This window comes from Pteropus vampyrus, unplaced genomic scaffold (genome assembly GCF_000151845.1).
Source record: "Pteropus vampyrus isolate Shadow unplaced genomic scaffold, Pvam_2.0 Scaffold7, whole genome shotgun sequence".
In the NCBI taxonomy this organism is placed as follows: Eukaryota; Metazoa; Chordata; class Mammalia; order Chiroptera; family Pteropodidae; genus Pteropus; species Pteropus vampyrus.
Genome location: NW_011888788.1, coordinates 15,165,652 through 15,181,279, shown reverse-complemented (window position 1 = coordinate 15,181,279; position 15,628 = coordinate 15,165,652). Strand labels below are relative to the sequence as shown.

The 15,628-nt window shown below is 42.5% G+C and overlaps 1 protein-coding gene across 20 annotated transcripts in view; it reads right to left on the bottom strand.

Moving 5' to 3' along the window:
• LOC105299145 (ras and Rab interactor 2) overlaps nt 1-15,628 on the bottom strand; it is a 192,655-nt gene that overhangs the window by 20,468 nt on the left and 156,559 nt on the right. For all 20 annotated transcript variants that reach the window (XM_023537687.1, XM_023537723.1, XM_023537674.1 and 17 more), the window contains 4 exons: nt 12,088-12,280; nt 8,743-8,854; nt 5,848-5,920; nt 637-728 (listed from right to left, as the gene is read on the bottom strand). In XM_023537687.1, coding sequence (XP_023393455.1) covers nt 637-728; nt 5,848-5,920; nt 8,743-8,854; nt 12,088-12,280 — 470 coding nt within the window. The remainder of the gene's footprint in view (nt 1-636; nt 729-5,847; nt 5,921-8,742; nt 8,855-12,087; nt 12,281-15,628) is intronic.

Here is a 15,628-nt window from a genome sequence, read left to right as displayed (position 1 = left end):
GTCCTGATCCCATTGTCAACCACTGTCCAGCAGCATGGTGTTGGGTTTATGGGCACTGGCAAAGAGGGAAGAGGGAAAGAAAGTATCCAGCTGGCTGGCTGGAGCGAGGATGCGTGGCAATGTAAGGGACGTGGCCCAGAACATCAGAATCAGAACTCAACAAACAAGAGAGGAAGTGAGCCAGATGTTACTGTAGATGCCTGCGCTGCCAGATTCCTGAAAGCACAGAAGTGCCGTCAGTGGCCGTGTGTTCCTCTTGAATAAAACCTGTGCACGCGAGGAGCCCTGTGCTGGGTTTCCCTTTCTGTCAAGTACTGCCTTTCCCCAGCAAGTTGACACAGAAGGGACAGGAATTACACGTTGTAGAAGGTTGCATTACATTTGGACTTGGACATTCTGGGTGGTTCAAACTCAAAGACACTGAGGGGATGTGGAGGTTACCCAGGAAAACTCAGAACTGGTTTAATGTCCGACTTAGAAAAAGATTCTCAAAAGATGTGATTCAGGGTCCTCATAGACCCAAAGTTTTACGCTCGAGATGGGGATTATTTTTTGACGTTACATTGTATCAGCCCAACACTGACTCTGCTCCAGAGATTCAGTTTAAGAGAGACCAGGGCAGGGGCCCCCACTTACTTAGTCCCAGCTGGGCTAGTTCTTCAAGCTGAGCCTCAGTCTTGGCTGTTGAAATGGCGTAAGGCAACTTCAAAGTAAATGGCAGAACATCCCTGATTTTTCAAAAAAGAGAATATTTATAATTACATGTCATGTTTCTATCTCTTGCCTTCATGTCCATCCTAGAGCTATTTTAGCTTAAATTATTTAAAATGTCCTCAGTAAGCATCACATTGTGCCTAACCAGAACTTACCTTTACTGGTAGTAGGACTGTAAGATTACTACTATTCCTGCCTATATTAACACAGTCGGGACAGGCTGAGAGACAAGCCTTCACATTTTCAGTACCTGTAGTGAGGACCAGGTTTCCTTCTAGGGTGGCTAAAATGTACCTAGAGTTAATATCGGAACTGCTAATTAATTATGTTGGTGGATCGATCACAGACATAAAACATTGTCACTAATTTGCTAGATGATCTGAATGTTGGACCCCAACTTCCTGGGCAGGAATGTGTAATCCTAAACCAACATTTATTATCTCACTGCCTTACACATGGCGGATTCTCAGTGAATATCGAGACGAGACTTCTCCTTGTGTTTTAAGTTAGTGTGCGTGAACCCACAGGGGGGTTTTATTATACTGCATACTCTGACTTTCAGGAAGTCTGGGTGAGGCCAGAGATTTGGCATTTCTGTCAAGCTCCCAGGTGATGTTGCTGCCCCTGGACCACCCTTTGAGTAGCAAGGCAAACCTACAGGACTTCATGCAACAGTTCTGCTCCCAAGCAGCATGGCACTATGTGTAGACCAGCAAACACACACACTGCAGCATTGCAGACCAAAAGACCCAACAGGAAGATGCTGAGCTAGCACCAGGGTGCTTCCATGGCCAAGGCATAGAATCACCCCTAGGAAGCTCATAGACTATGACCTCCTGCTTTCTCATAAAGGGTAATGGCAGGCTCAATAAAAATTTGTTCATTTTCATGTACAAGGGTTGGGACCATGCTCTAAGCATTGGTGACAGGGCTCAGCACAATGCCTTGCCTGATATGAACAGAGAGAAAGTATGTTTTGAATAAATGAATGAATGAATATTCAATGACAATAATGTCATTTTTTAATAGTGGTACTGGTCTTACAATGAATTGATGCATTCATTCAACAAATGTTTATAATCATCTGTGATGTGCCAGACACTGTTCCAGGTACTGGGAATAAAACAAAAAAGTCCCTGCTTGCCTGAAGCTTCATTCCTGTGGACACCTACAGACAATAAACAATTCTGCAATCTACAGAATATATGAGACGGGGATGTGTGCCATGTATAAAAATAAAGTTCAAAAGAGGAATAATAAAGAGTGTTCGAGTGTGAGAGTTGGCCAGGGAAGGCTCCATGAGCCAGTAGAATTTGACTGAAGATCTAAAGTCGGCCAAGAAGTAAATCACAAGGAAAAGAACTTTCCAGGCAGAGGGAGCAGTAGGTGCAAAGGTCCTGGGGTGAGAGAGGGTCTGGCATGTATGAAGAACAGCAAGGGGCCACTGTGCCTGTAGTGGAGTGAGGGATAAAACTTGGAGCTTCTGCCTTTGTTTTGTCTATACGAGATGCCCTGGAAATTTCCACCGAAGAGAATAACTATACCAAATAACTTTTTGTTTACGGTGAGAACAGGCAACATTGTAGGCTACATCAGATTAAATCTAGATGACTGAGAATTCTGGAAACCTTGAAGCTATTGACAATGAATAACAAATTAGAAAGGTCAGTGAAAAGAACAAAACATGAATAAAATGCAGTAGTGTCACAAAGGCTCTCACATACCAACTCCTCACAAAAATGCCAGGAGTTGATGGTCAGGAGGCTCCTCTTTCTTAGGGTGTAAAGCCTGAGTCACCTCTTGCTTCCAGGAAACCCTTTCGCCTGCCCACAAATGTTGTGAGCACCTCCTTCTACTTGTCCTATTGCATCTACTCTAGATGAAGCAAGTGGAACCTTGGGATGGCAGCATCTGTAATGGCAGCTGCTTGACTCCAGAGATGCAATGACCCTGATTAGAATCTTAACTGAAGATCAGCAGGAACCGGAATTTTGTAATGTCAAAGTATCATGCAAATAAATATATATTTCTATAACTGTAACTACTTAATAAATATCTACTGCCTTTAGACAATTTGGGGGAAAAGCCACATACAACAAAACCAACCTATGTTTATTTTAAGTTTTTACCATGCCCACTGTAGTAACTGGAGCCTAAATATCACATGACTGGTTTTGGTTTTTCTTAATGACATATATGATAGGAAACAACACCTGCCATTTGCTAATTGGTGGTTTTAGGCTTTGATCTATTAGAAAATTAGATGTTGTGCATGAGGCCTCTCCCACTGTGCCAACCAGGGCACATCACAGCATCTCCTTCATGCATGAGCATGCGCGCAAACACGCACACATACACAAAAGGGGATACTCCCTTCTCACTCACACCCTGTTAAGGAAAAAAGGAGTGCCAGTGCTAAAATTTGCATAGTAGACAAAATAAAGACATCTTAGGTATAAATATTTCACCCAAGAGTTTTAGTATAAGCATAATCTAGATTTATATTTTTAACTTTGCTCTATATTGTATTTCTGAAAGGAAGGAGACTAACTTTATTGAGCACCTACTATTGCATCACACCGGGCACCTTAACTTGTGTGAGGCTCACATATGTCCCTGGGAAGAAGCTTCGATGTCCCGCATTCCACAGATCAGGAGCATAGGATGACATAGATGGAGAGGACCCTGCACCCACTCATAGAGCTAATGTGGAATGAAGTAGGGACTGGAACCCAGGTGTGTTGAACCCCAAGTCTGTGGAGGTGTGCTCTCTAGAGGGAAAATATGGGCTATGGCATTAAGGCAGGTTCAAATCCAGTATCTGCTACTTATTTACTGAATGTGGACAAGTCTCTCACTCTCTCCATGGTATATTCATAATCCTATTTTAGGGTTGCCATGAGGATTAGAAATAATAGATGTATGGTGCCTAGCATAGATAAAGCCCCTGATTTATCATTATATTTCAGAATTAATAACGATAATTATTTTCTCTAGCCCCTCACTACTCAAAGTGCAGTTGTAAGACCAGGAGCATCAGCCTCATCACCTGGGAGCTTATTGGAAATGGACCCTCAGGTGCTGCCCTAGACCCTCTCAGTTGGAATCTGCATTCTAACAAGATTCCAGGTGATTCTAGTAAAAGTTTCCAAGGTAGTGCTCTATACTACACTAATTACACCAAACTGACAAGAGCTACTAGGCATTAGTGGCCACAGAGTGCGTGACTATTTGTATTCTCAACTATACTTTTCAATGCGTCTTCTTGATGTGGCAAATTCTATGCTCATCAATCTTTGAATTCACTAATCTAGGGCATACGTGCATGTATGTTCTGTTTGAGTACCAGAGCTGACAGTCCAGTTGCTTTCTCTATTTGAATACTTATATACTAACAACCAAATAGAACATTTCAAAAACATTTCAAAAATATTTTGCTAAGACTAGATCAAATCTATTACTAATTACAAAGAACACAGATTTAAGTAAATGAATAATGTGGTGAAAAGGAGAAACAAAAACATTAAGAACCTTTGCATTTTGAAAAAAATAGGAAAATGAATCTCAGGTCACCCGAATTACAAAATGTCAACGTTGGGATTTTTCTGTATATTGCACCCTATATTGATTGCTTTCATGCTTTATAGTTTATAAAAGGTTCTCATGTACTTTATCTTCTTCAATCATCGACCAGCCTGGACAGCAGGAATTCCAGTCTATTATGAACACTGAGGGGAGGGATGATATCTTTTGTGTGCTACTGCTAAATGCTTTTTTAATAGGTGTAATGATTCTTCGCACAACAGCACAGTCACCAACCAGCAAACTATGAAGAGTAAATACTGGCCAACTTCACCTCCGACTGACATGTTAGTGTTGAAATGCATTCGCAAGGCCCGGCTGTCCTCAAACCAGACCAGATGTGACTCCCTGGGGACAGTGGGGGCTCTGCACTGGCCTTCTCTCTGGGGCAACAGATTTCCTCACACAAACCGAGGGCTCCTGCCCCAACCCTGGCAGGTAGTGTCCCCTGGAAGGCATTCACAGGGCTCTCGTCCAATTCTAGGTGAAGTCCCTCATTTCTCCCTGCTGAACGCATCATGGAGTCCTCTGAAAGTGTTTTCGCACCCTCTGGCCATTGATTACATGGCTTCCCCTGACCAGTGACATCCAGGAGTAAACAGCTTAGTGCCTGCCCCTGAACAGCCTAGTCCAACAGGTGCAAGGAACTTCTAATTCTAACTCAGTCTCTGAGAAAAAAAACCTGACCCTTAAATTAACATAAAGTAAACCGAATCAAGTAACGTTCTCTGTCTCAGAGTAGATGGCTGTGAAAACTGATCTTTGAAAACAATTCTAGTAACACATGCCAGGCATTACTCTACCAGCAGCAACAGACAGAGAAAAGCACAGGAAGCCAAATGAGCTAGCTCTGCTACCTCAGAGGAGGCAATATCAATCTCTGCAGATGAAGAGTTTCAATTCTTAATCAATGAAAGAATAACTGATTTGAAAAACTGTTATGGCTAAAAAGAAAAAGAGAAGAAAGCTTTCCACAACTTGTACCCTCCTGACACTTGCCGACCTCGTGATTTTTGGCTTAATTTAATGTCGACTGAAATAGTTGCCTTAATTGCAAAAATGACATGGAAATCAAGCAGCCCTGAAAGACAATGATGCATGATTTATAGGCTGGTTTAAGGAATCCACATTTCTAGAATGAACTGTACTCCTTGCAGAGTTTTCAGAAATATTATCAGAGAACCTTTAAATGTTTCAGATTTGCTTCGTTGGTCCCTCTGTATGTGTGCGTGCATGCACATGTATGTGTATGCATGTGTGCGTGCTTCCCCTGCTTGATGAGGCTAAGCGAAAGGAACATGAGTAGCTTGAGAACATGATCATATTAACTAATGAGATTTTACATTTAGGGGGGCCAAGGTTAATTATTTTGATCTTAAGTCTGGCACAGGAGACTTGGTGACCATTTTATTTCAGTAGCCAATCCTTCCAGTGACATCTAATAGGCGGTTAGCCTCCCACATCCCTCCACTCTGTTTTAAGCAAGAACTCTTGGGCTGATTATATTGCACACCAAGAAGGTGATGAAAATCATACGAAATGAGGCCTTACCTGCTGATGCAGTAGAAAGCAATGAGCCGGAATAAATCCGCAAAGCTGATTCCTGAGCCTTCCAGGGAAAAGGCTAGAAAAGAGAGATTTTAGAAACCTGCTGAGTGTCCATGAGCATGTTCCAGGAAAGGAAAAGCTCTCCACTGTTGCCTGCTGCGTGCAAAGGACCATCTCACTGCTCTGAAACAACTACTGTGTGGCTTATCAGAACCAGCTGTGAGGAGGATGTACGTTGACCAGAAACAGACCAGTGAAGAGTGGATGGCCTAGAAACTCAGCCCCTGACTCACCAGGAGCACATGCTCTGATGCTTGGTAAACAAATCAGCACACAGTCAAATTGCACAACTATCTTTATTTTTAAGTTCAGAACACAAAGTTGGGCACGGGTCAAGGGCCCAGTCTGGCTAGAATAAGTTAGCACGTGAGAGGGCTTGGGGAACACCAAAGGCCCGCTGCCCCTGACCCTCCTGGATGGACTCCTCTTTGCCAAAACAGGTCACCTCTGGTAAAGATACATGGCAGAAGGGGCACAAAGCTTAGAGGATAACACAAGGTCCCCATAAGTCAGCTTTTGTTTAAATTCAGTCTGGAAGATTATGAAACCCATCTCTGCTGAGTGCCCTGCGCCACCACCACCGCCACCACCAAATGCACACGCTTCCTCATGGAGAAGGGATGTTCTAGCCAGATGGTGTGCCATTTTGTACATCCTCCGGATGACGAAACAGTGTGTGGTTTGATTTCAAATACTCATGGTTTGCCAACCGCTCCTTATACTATCTTGGCTGAGATGCCATTTATGCAGCTATTCTTCCAAAAACATTCTCAATATCCTCAGCTTTGTGAAGATTTTCTCATTTCCTCAATCTGATGAGTTTTTCTCCCTTTTTATAACACTCCATATCCTCATTCATTTTGCTTTTGCTTCTTATTTGCTTATGTTATATTGTTTTGCTTATTTCATATTTCTGTAGCACCCCCAAACACACCCATGCCTCTATACATATGCTATGACAGAGAGACAGACACATACACAGAAAGAGAAACAGAACACATACATGTGCACTACAATTTAGTGAGTTAAGTAGAGAGGAACCATTTGCGGTAGGTTAATGTCTCTGAGACTTGGTTTTCTCATCTGTAAAATGGACAAACAGAGTACTCTCTTTGCTCCTATAAGGTACTAGTGGGGACTGAAATTTAGAGTAATTTGTGTGAAAGCAGTCTATACAAATATGAGGTGGTATTTATTATTAAACCACATTGTCCAGATATTATAACAAAATAGCTGTCTGTTTTTATAGCAAGTCCTTCCTCTTCTAATCTACCTCAATTCATAGAGAAGATGGGCCTTGGCCAGAAAGGGACTGTCATGGTGGGACCAGGCCTGTGGTAACAAGTTATGGCTACCTTAATGCTTAGCTCATATTAGCTCTTTCAATTACTTTAAGTCCCTTGAAAAGGAACAGGGAAGTCATACAGGTCTTGTCAAAATAGGACAAAAAAACCTTTAGCCTGGAGGGACCTAAGATGAACACCAAGAAAGCTTTATAGTACAAACACTAACTGTACTTACCTTAGGAGAAGAAAGGGGCTTTCAGACTAACTTGTAATGGTTAACTTTGGATATTAGAAGGGATTTAAAATACAGTTAGCTCTATCACTTCTTGGCTAGCAGACTTTCAAAATCCAACTCAGCATTGCCTTTTTCATTTAATATTTAACTCATTGCCTCTAATATAGTAGGTTTGAAATCTATGTTCTGATTACCTCCGCACATAAATAAACTGGTATAAATCATTCACCATGTTAAATCATTCACCAGGTTATGACTATTTGTGTGTCTGCATATGGAAGTTTGTCCCTGGCATCAGTGACCCTGTGAGACCTAGAAGAAACACTGCACAGGACCCAGGTTTACAGCTGACTTGAGGCTGATCACAGAGAGCCTGGCAGGTTTCACTTCTGCTGGAAGTGTCTCCTCCAGACTCAGTTAAAGGTCACTTGGTTCAGTGAGACTATGAATTCTAGGCTGAGTATAATCCTATATCTGGCTTTAAACTGACCTCAATACCTTTGGGTTCTTTAAATGTAGGGCCTGGGGTTTGCTTAGGTTGAAATCACATGACAATCTTGGTCTTGGTATTGCTATTTAAATAGTCAATGGGCTTCCAAACTCACCTTTCCTGGCCTTCACACCTCAGCTTGCTAACCTGTTACTTCAAGGAAGCCTTCCCCTTTGGGGTACAGATCCATTTTCTGATCCTTGTTAGAGACTGGCAGTACCAGAACTGTGTTCCCTTTTTTATTTAAAACTTGGCCTCTAGAAACTTCACATTACCAATGACTTCAGTTAATTTTTCAAAACTTCAGTTAATTTTTCCAAAGGGCTGGATCCTGCTTCTGATTAGCTGCATTTCATAGAAAACTGAAAAGTGATTGCTGGGAGGAAATACATCTGCTCAAGGATTATTCATGAAGATGTGCAGGCACATGCTTCAGTATTAGATCTCATTAAAAGGCAGCCTGCTCTGCAGCTTAGTCATCGGCAAATATGGGCACCAAATCCATGCTCTGTTTAACTGGGAAAGGGGCGAGGAAGCTAACCAACCTCTATCAGGCCTCTGCCATACTCTAAGCAGTAGGCTGCATACTTTGCACATAGGTTGTTTAACTGAACTCATAACTCTCTGAGGTGACTATTACCCCACTATACAGGTAAGAAAACTGAGGTTACTAGGGTTGGTTACCTGCCCAGTCATTAGGTGAAAAAGCAACAACGCCAGGACTCAGACTCATGTATGTCTGTCTCAAAGTGCAGGTTCTTTCCACTTGCCCAGGAGACCTGAAGCCCTCGCATTAACTAGGACCTAAACATCTAGTGATCACTTACTGTATGTGCTTTCCTTTATGGCAAATTCCTTGAGTGGGGCTCCAAATTCACAGGGCAGGCGAAGTGAGAGGACTTTCTTCTGCATTTTGGTAGACTTACGAACCAAGAAGATCTAGGAGGGAAAAGAAATTCAGGAAACATCTAGAAAGTTGGAACCTGGGCATATGATCTCTTGCACACCTAATTTTCATGAATAGAACCCCTTTCATAGCTGAACTACAAGGCTCAAAGCAGGACACTCTACTCCTGGAGAAAGGGGTACTCAGCAGTGAGCACGCCACAGACACCTCTCCTCGATAACTGGCTTCCATGGAACCCTACTTTCCCTTCGAGAGAAACTTCTCCATAAGAATTGCCTTAGTCTGAAGAACCATTTTCAGTTTGGTGATTGTTTTCCTGCTGTATGTTCTCTAGCCTGTAACTTACATGAGTATCTTGGTTGATGATACCTAGATTCTTAACATGAGGCAACATGGCAAAACCATTAGTGGTGAATTGGGAGTTCAGTAGCTAAAATTTGGCTCATGGATATATTTATGACAGAAATTTGAATTTGTTGTCAACAATGAAAAGGCAGGTGTTTTGTTTTTTGCTTTTTGTTTTTTTTTAAATTAAAATTGAACTTCTGGCTTCTCTTGGAAAAAGGGATGATGTGGCAAGACCAGGCATGACAACAATCCACTGAAGCCGAAAAATGACTGTTCCATCTGAGAGGTAGGTAGGTGTGCTCTGAATTTTATCTAATGGACACCAAGGCTGGTAGTCCATTTATTCTTGACTCACTTCACTTTTCAACAACTCCCTCCAGGTCCTAATATTGTCTTCAGACACGTGCTTTAAACTAGCCCAACTCCCAGTACAGATATTTCAGGACCCCTTTCTGGCCTCCATCACCATGGAGGCAAGTATGTCATGTACTGCTATGTAGGCTGTGCGCTGCACAATTCCAGGGGCACCACCCACCCAGACTACAAATGAAGTGGCACCCCCTGCAGTGTGCGGCGTGGCAGCCTGGTTCCCTTCTGTAGTACATGGTCCTTCTCCAAGGACCCTATCCTGTCCTGTTTCCTTAACTAATGCTTCTCTTTCCTCTGCACTTGGACATTATGCTCTCTGCTCCCATATCATTCTTTATCTTTTCTACCTAATCTTCACTTTGGTCCATATGTCTAGTTAATAGCTCCTAAGAAACATTATTTTGGTGGGGGTGGAGGGTGGGATATGGGAATTGGTTATCTGGTAAAGAGTGAAGCAGGAAGACCTTTGAGTTCTCTCTTTTTTCCCAGTACCCATGGGGAGACAGCCATGGAATGGCTGGAGTGGGGCTTGTAACCAGTTTTGGGAGTTAGTGTCTTTGGGACACTCTAAAACTGAAGCAGATGTTTCCTACATATCATCCTGATGGGTAAAAGCCCAAAGCACCACTGGGAAGCAGCTGCTGGTTGGTGGTAAGAGGTAATATTCCTTTATGCAAGGAAGGATCTCTTTGCACCTTGGGGGTTGGGGAGAGTAAGTCCTGTAGGCCTTATTTCCTGAATATCTGCAGCCTTAGATCAAGGGTTGATGAAGTATGGCCTGTGAACTAAATCCATCCTGCAACCTGTTTTTGTAGATAAACATTTACTGAAACACAGCCATGCTCATACATATACGCATTGTCTGTGGCTGCATCTGCACTACAAGGCGGAATTGAGTAGTTGCGACAGAGACTATATGGCCCACAAAGCTGAAAATATTTATACTTTGGCCCTTTACAGAAACTGTTTGAAGACTCCTGTCTTAGGTTGTAGATTAACCGAGGATGGCGGTACCCCCAAGGACCCATGCCACCATGGCTGGTCTTTCTCCCTCCCTCTCATATCTGCTTTTTCTTCTCTTCAGTATTCTTGCTTCTTCTGGTACATCTGGCCTCTCCTGATCCACACTGCTCCTGTCCTCACCCAGCCCTCAGCTTGCCCCATCTTGTCTGGCGAGTCCTATCCAGGAATGAAGTAGGTGGCTGAATATCCTGCCTGACTTGTTCCTCACACAGTCTCAAGCAGGAATGGCTGTGCCTGACACCAGGAGGGGAATTGCTGCCTAGCATCAGGGCTACTTCCCTCTTCAGAGTTTTTAGCAGAAATGTAGGAGCAGACAACACAACCTCCAAAGTGTGGGGGCCTCACAGAAAGGGTTCTTGATCGTACAGACCAAAACCAGAGGCAACAACACAGCATGCTGGCCAAGGAATTCTCTGCAAAGATGATCAAATACTGCATCTGTCACCTTGAGCAACTTTTAACAGAGTTCTTAGTCCTGTCTGTTTCTGTCAGATGAGAAACAAAGACACACTTATAAATCAAAAAGTGGTAACAGACAGGCTCCGCTGATAGGAAACTCAAAAGCTTATTTTTGCGCCCGATTGTTACAACATTCCTCAGCCAGCCACAAATACAATTTTCTCCTTGCCTTTCCATCTACTTCTTAGTTTCTATCTCTTGTCGTACGTTGTTTCAAGTCTTATTTTATCTGGGACTTACTGTAGTTATCCTTTTTTTGGAAGTAGACATTGTATACAAGCATTGTCCAAAAGAATTTACTGTGATGGATGGAAATGTTCTATATTCTACACCATCCTAAATGGCAGCCTCCAGCCATCTGTAGCTAGTGAGCACTTAAAATGTGGCTAGTGGAACTGAGGAAAGACTTTTTCATTTAATTTTATTTAATTAATGTAAATTTAAATAGCTACATGGGGCAAGTGGCTACCATATTGGACAGCAAAGGATATATTAATCCTTTAACATTTCTTTGAGGAACTTCTATAGAGTTGCAGCGTGATCTTGATTAAGGTGAGACTGGCAGTGGCTGAAGAAACTGAACCGGACTTTGATCCATGTGCAATGCCACTGAGAAAGCCTAAGAAAAATCAGCAGCAGCAGCCAGAGCGAACAAGTCTACAGATACAGAACTTTGGAAGGTTGGGTCCTAAGTTGGATGGCTGGGTCTCGCAGGGTTCCCAGGCTCAGAATGAAAGTGAACAGCAGGGGCAACCGAAACTCCACAACCAGGCTCATCCTCAATGTCTGGTCTCAAGAGGCAGGTTCAGGCCTCTGCTCATACTGAGATTCTCTGTTATCCTGCTGAGTCTTACAGATGAAGACAGAGAGACCAACTGTGAGAAGCTCTGCTCCTGGGAGCTGCCTCTGGAGTTTCCAGAAATTCCCTGTACTGCAACCCAGGTGCACACCAGGAACCATGCTCCTTTCAAGTTGCAAAGAATTTTCTAGAACTCCAAGTCTTTCTCTTTAAGGATGCAGCAGCCCTGCTTGCCTCAACCTGTTTCCCTGTGGTTCTGAGTCTTACCCCTGGAGGCTGGGACTGAAGGACTTCTGCTGCCTCTTCCTCACTCAGACTCAGCTGCAGCCATATGGAGTGGGTGTGAAGAAGACGGTCCAAAATGCTGAGCCTGTTAGAGAGGCTATCATAGCCAGAGTCCCGGGGACAGGTCTTCACATCCTTTTCCTCAGAATAGCCATCGTCCTTGTGTCTTACCATGCTAAGAGAAAGAGAGTTGGCAGGAGTCAAATGGCTGCATCACAATTTCCCTAACACAGAGACTGCCCTACAATCTCATAGGCTAGGCCTGTCACAGCACATACCCCATCATGTCATCACCACCTCACTTGTCTTCCCCTCCAGACTGTTATATTTCACTCTGTATCTCTAATATTAAACAGAATACTCAACCACATTCAAACACAATCTTCTATTTCTAACCCGGTTTTGAAAAGGTTCTAAACAACCTAAATCCTGTTTAGTCTATATTCTGGTATGAAACATTTCTTTCTTTGAGCACAGAATCCTAAGTGTGAAGTTCCATATGAAAACCGTGAAGTCCTAAAGCTCAACAGACATGACCATGGCATGCTCAAAAAGCAAAAGCAAATCATCCCTGCTCACACTCATGCACACTCATTTTGTTCCCAAACTGGATTTCATTCTTTTTCACACATGTAGGCATTTTTATTACTAATATTGTTTATAATGAAACCTTACAGTATGGTAAAATCACATTGACATTATTCATAATCACCATAACTTTAAATAGCCCAAATTTCTATTAATTAATGAACAGATAAATAAAATGTGGCATATCTATGCAATGGAATTTTATTCAGCCATAATATTCAGTCATCTTATCTGTGAATAAAGTACCGATTCATGCTACAATGTGGATAAACCTTGAAAACATTGTGCTAAGTGAAAAACCTCAGACACAAAAGGACAAATATTCTAAGATTTCATGTATATGAAAAATCTAGATTGACAAATACAGAGACAGAAAGATTAGTGGTTGCCTGGGACTGGGGAGGGGTGCAGGATGGATAATGATCGCAAATGAGTATGGGCTTCTTTTTTGAGGTAATGAAAATATTTTGTAATGAAATGTGCTGGTAATTATATAACTTTGGGAATATACCAGAAACCACTAAATTGTACACATTAAATTTTGAATTGTATGTTATATAAATTAAATCTCAATAAAAAATATCACTATTGTGACCTTCGTCTACGACACTAATTCTGTTATTGAGGATTTAGTCCCCATTTTATTAATGAGGAAACTGAGGTCCAAGAAGTTATTGAACTGTCCAGAGTTGTAAACAGCCATGAGACGGCAGAGCTAGAAATTCAAGTGGTCTGGTGTTCACCCAATCCTGCAGGTAACAAGTAAAATCATGAATACAGAATAGCTTGTATCTATGTAGTGTCTACCAGCAGCCAGGCCCTTTGCAAACATTCTCTCATTTACTCCTCTCAACAGCCCTGAAAAAAAGCTACTAGGGCCTCAGTTTAGAAAAAGACCAGGAGGCTCAGACTGATTGAGTAACTTGCTCAAGGACATATCTCTGTTAAGAGAGAGAGGACAGAAATTCCAATCCAAGACTGCTTCAGCCCTGGGGTCTCTTTCCCTCTACCACCTCCAGAACTTTCACTTTCCCTGGCTCTCAATGATCTAGTCATTGGCACTGGTCTTGGAGCAACCAGCTGGAACATTGGACCTGACCACTCATACCCAAAGGGCCAAGTTCAGGTTCGGGTACACATGGTGGTTTTCAAATGTATAAACCCCACAAAACCCAAATGTGTGGCCTGGACAAAGTCTTCAACGTTGAGGAAGATAGGCGATGGTTCTGAACTTAAGGTGGGAATAGGGGAAGGATGTGCCATTTCCATGTGGAGGACCACCCTACTCCTAGGAAGTTGGATTAAATATGGAAGAAGCCAATCTAAGATGATCATTTTTGGGTATGCAGCCTCAATAACAACACCTATGATAGCCTGTAGGAGGGCTAGAGACTCCATAATAATTTCTCCCCGCCATCTTCTTGACTTTCAATATATCTAAAGAATCACTTGCTTCCATTCAAGATTTACATTTGGTTTTCTCTGAAATATGTGAACATTTTCCTTTACCTCTGCTACAAGTTCCCAGACGGAAAAGGGCAGTTTCTCATTCTGCAAATGCCATTCCAGGGCCTCTGGGTATTTTGAAGTGAATCTTTACAGCTATAAGAACAAACTTCAAAATTAAGCTGGTGTAAAAATTCCTTTCACATAAGGTAAAAGAAGTGACTTTAGACCAGGGATTCTTAACCCTGGCTGTCCATTAAAAACACCTGGGGAACTTAAAAATATTTTGATAACTAGACTGTACCCAGATCGAATAAGTCAGACACATGGAGTGGGATGCAGGTATCAGAATTTTTTAAAGGTCCCCAGGCAATCCTGATGTGCAGCCAAGTTTACAACCACTGCTTTGGATCAGCCCTTGAACCTACATGAGAATAACTTGGGGTTTGTTAAGCCACAGATTTTGGTTTCAGCCCCTGATATTCTGATCTGGCAGGTCTGGGGTGGGCCTGAATCTGTCTTTCTAGCAAGCTCTGGGTGATGTTGCCAGTCCAAGAAGCACTTTGAGGAGAACTTGCTGGAGACCTAAGAACAAAATGTGCACTTGAACTCAGGTCCAATAAGGTGGGGTTTTCTTGGGGGGTGGGGTGGGGGTGGATGTGCCATCAAAAGAACTCAGAACCAACCCCCCCCCCCAAAAAAAAAATACAAAAAAGATTTCATTCCTTTTGTCTCAGGTAGGCGATATTTTACCAAGACCAAATTCTATAGTCTCTAAGACAGCAATTGTGACACTCAGATATGTAAATATATTGACACATCTTTCTTTCTTAGAAGAGTATATCTTGTGATACCTCAGTCTTTAGCCTCAACACAGAGACGGTGAATAAGATTCATGGTACCTCATAAAGGAGTAACCCTAAATTAGACCTCGTCTTTACAAATGACTAAACCAACTCCAACGTTTTTATTCAGCCAGCTGTTATAGGTTTATAGCCTATTATTATGGAACAAATTGACTTTTATCAGCCAACTTGAAGGACAGCCTTCAGGAAAAAAATAATGAAAGAAATGTTGAACCTGCAGTAAATGTTGTTGGTGCCCTGCCCAGTCCCCCTTTATCAGATCAGGCCCCTGTGCCCCTGTTGCTCCTTTTTCCTGAACATATCTGGGAAGTTAGGCCTTTCCCTGGGAGCAGATGCACCGCTAATGCCATATTGACATGGGGTGTAGAGGAGTGGTCTTTTTGCCTGAAGGTGCGACAGCTCTGGGTGCTAGTCACACTTCAGACTGGCTGTGGGATTAGACTGAGGTTAGACTTCAGCTGGCCTCATATCTTTGCCTGGTTTCCTCCCTGTCCTATATCCTATATCTCTCACTCCTTCACAGATTGCTCCTGAGAATCTCTCTCAATAAATGATGGCACAAGAATCTCCATCTCAGGCTCTGCTTTTAGGGAATTCCACCTAAAACAGAAGCTGATGAGATT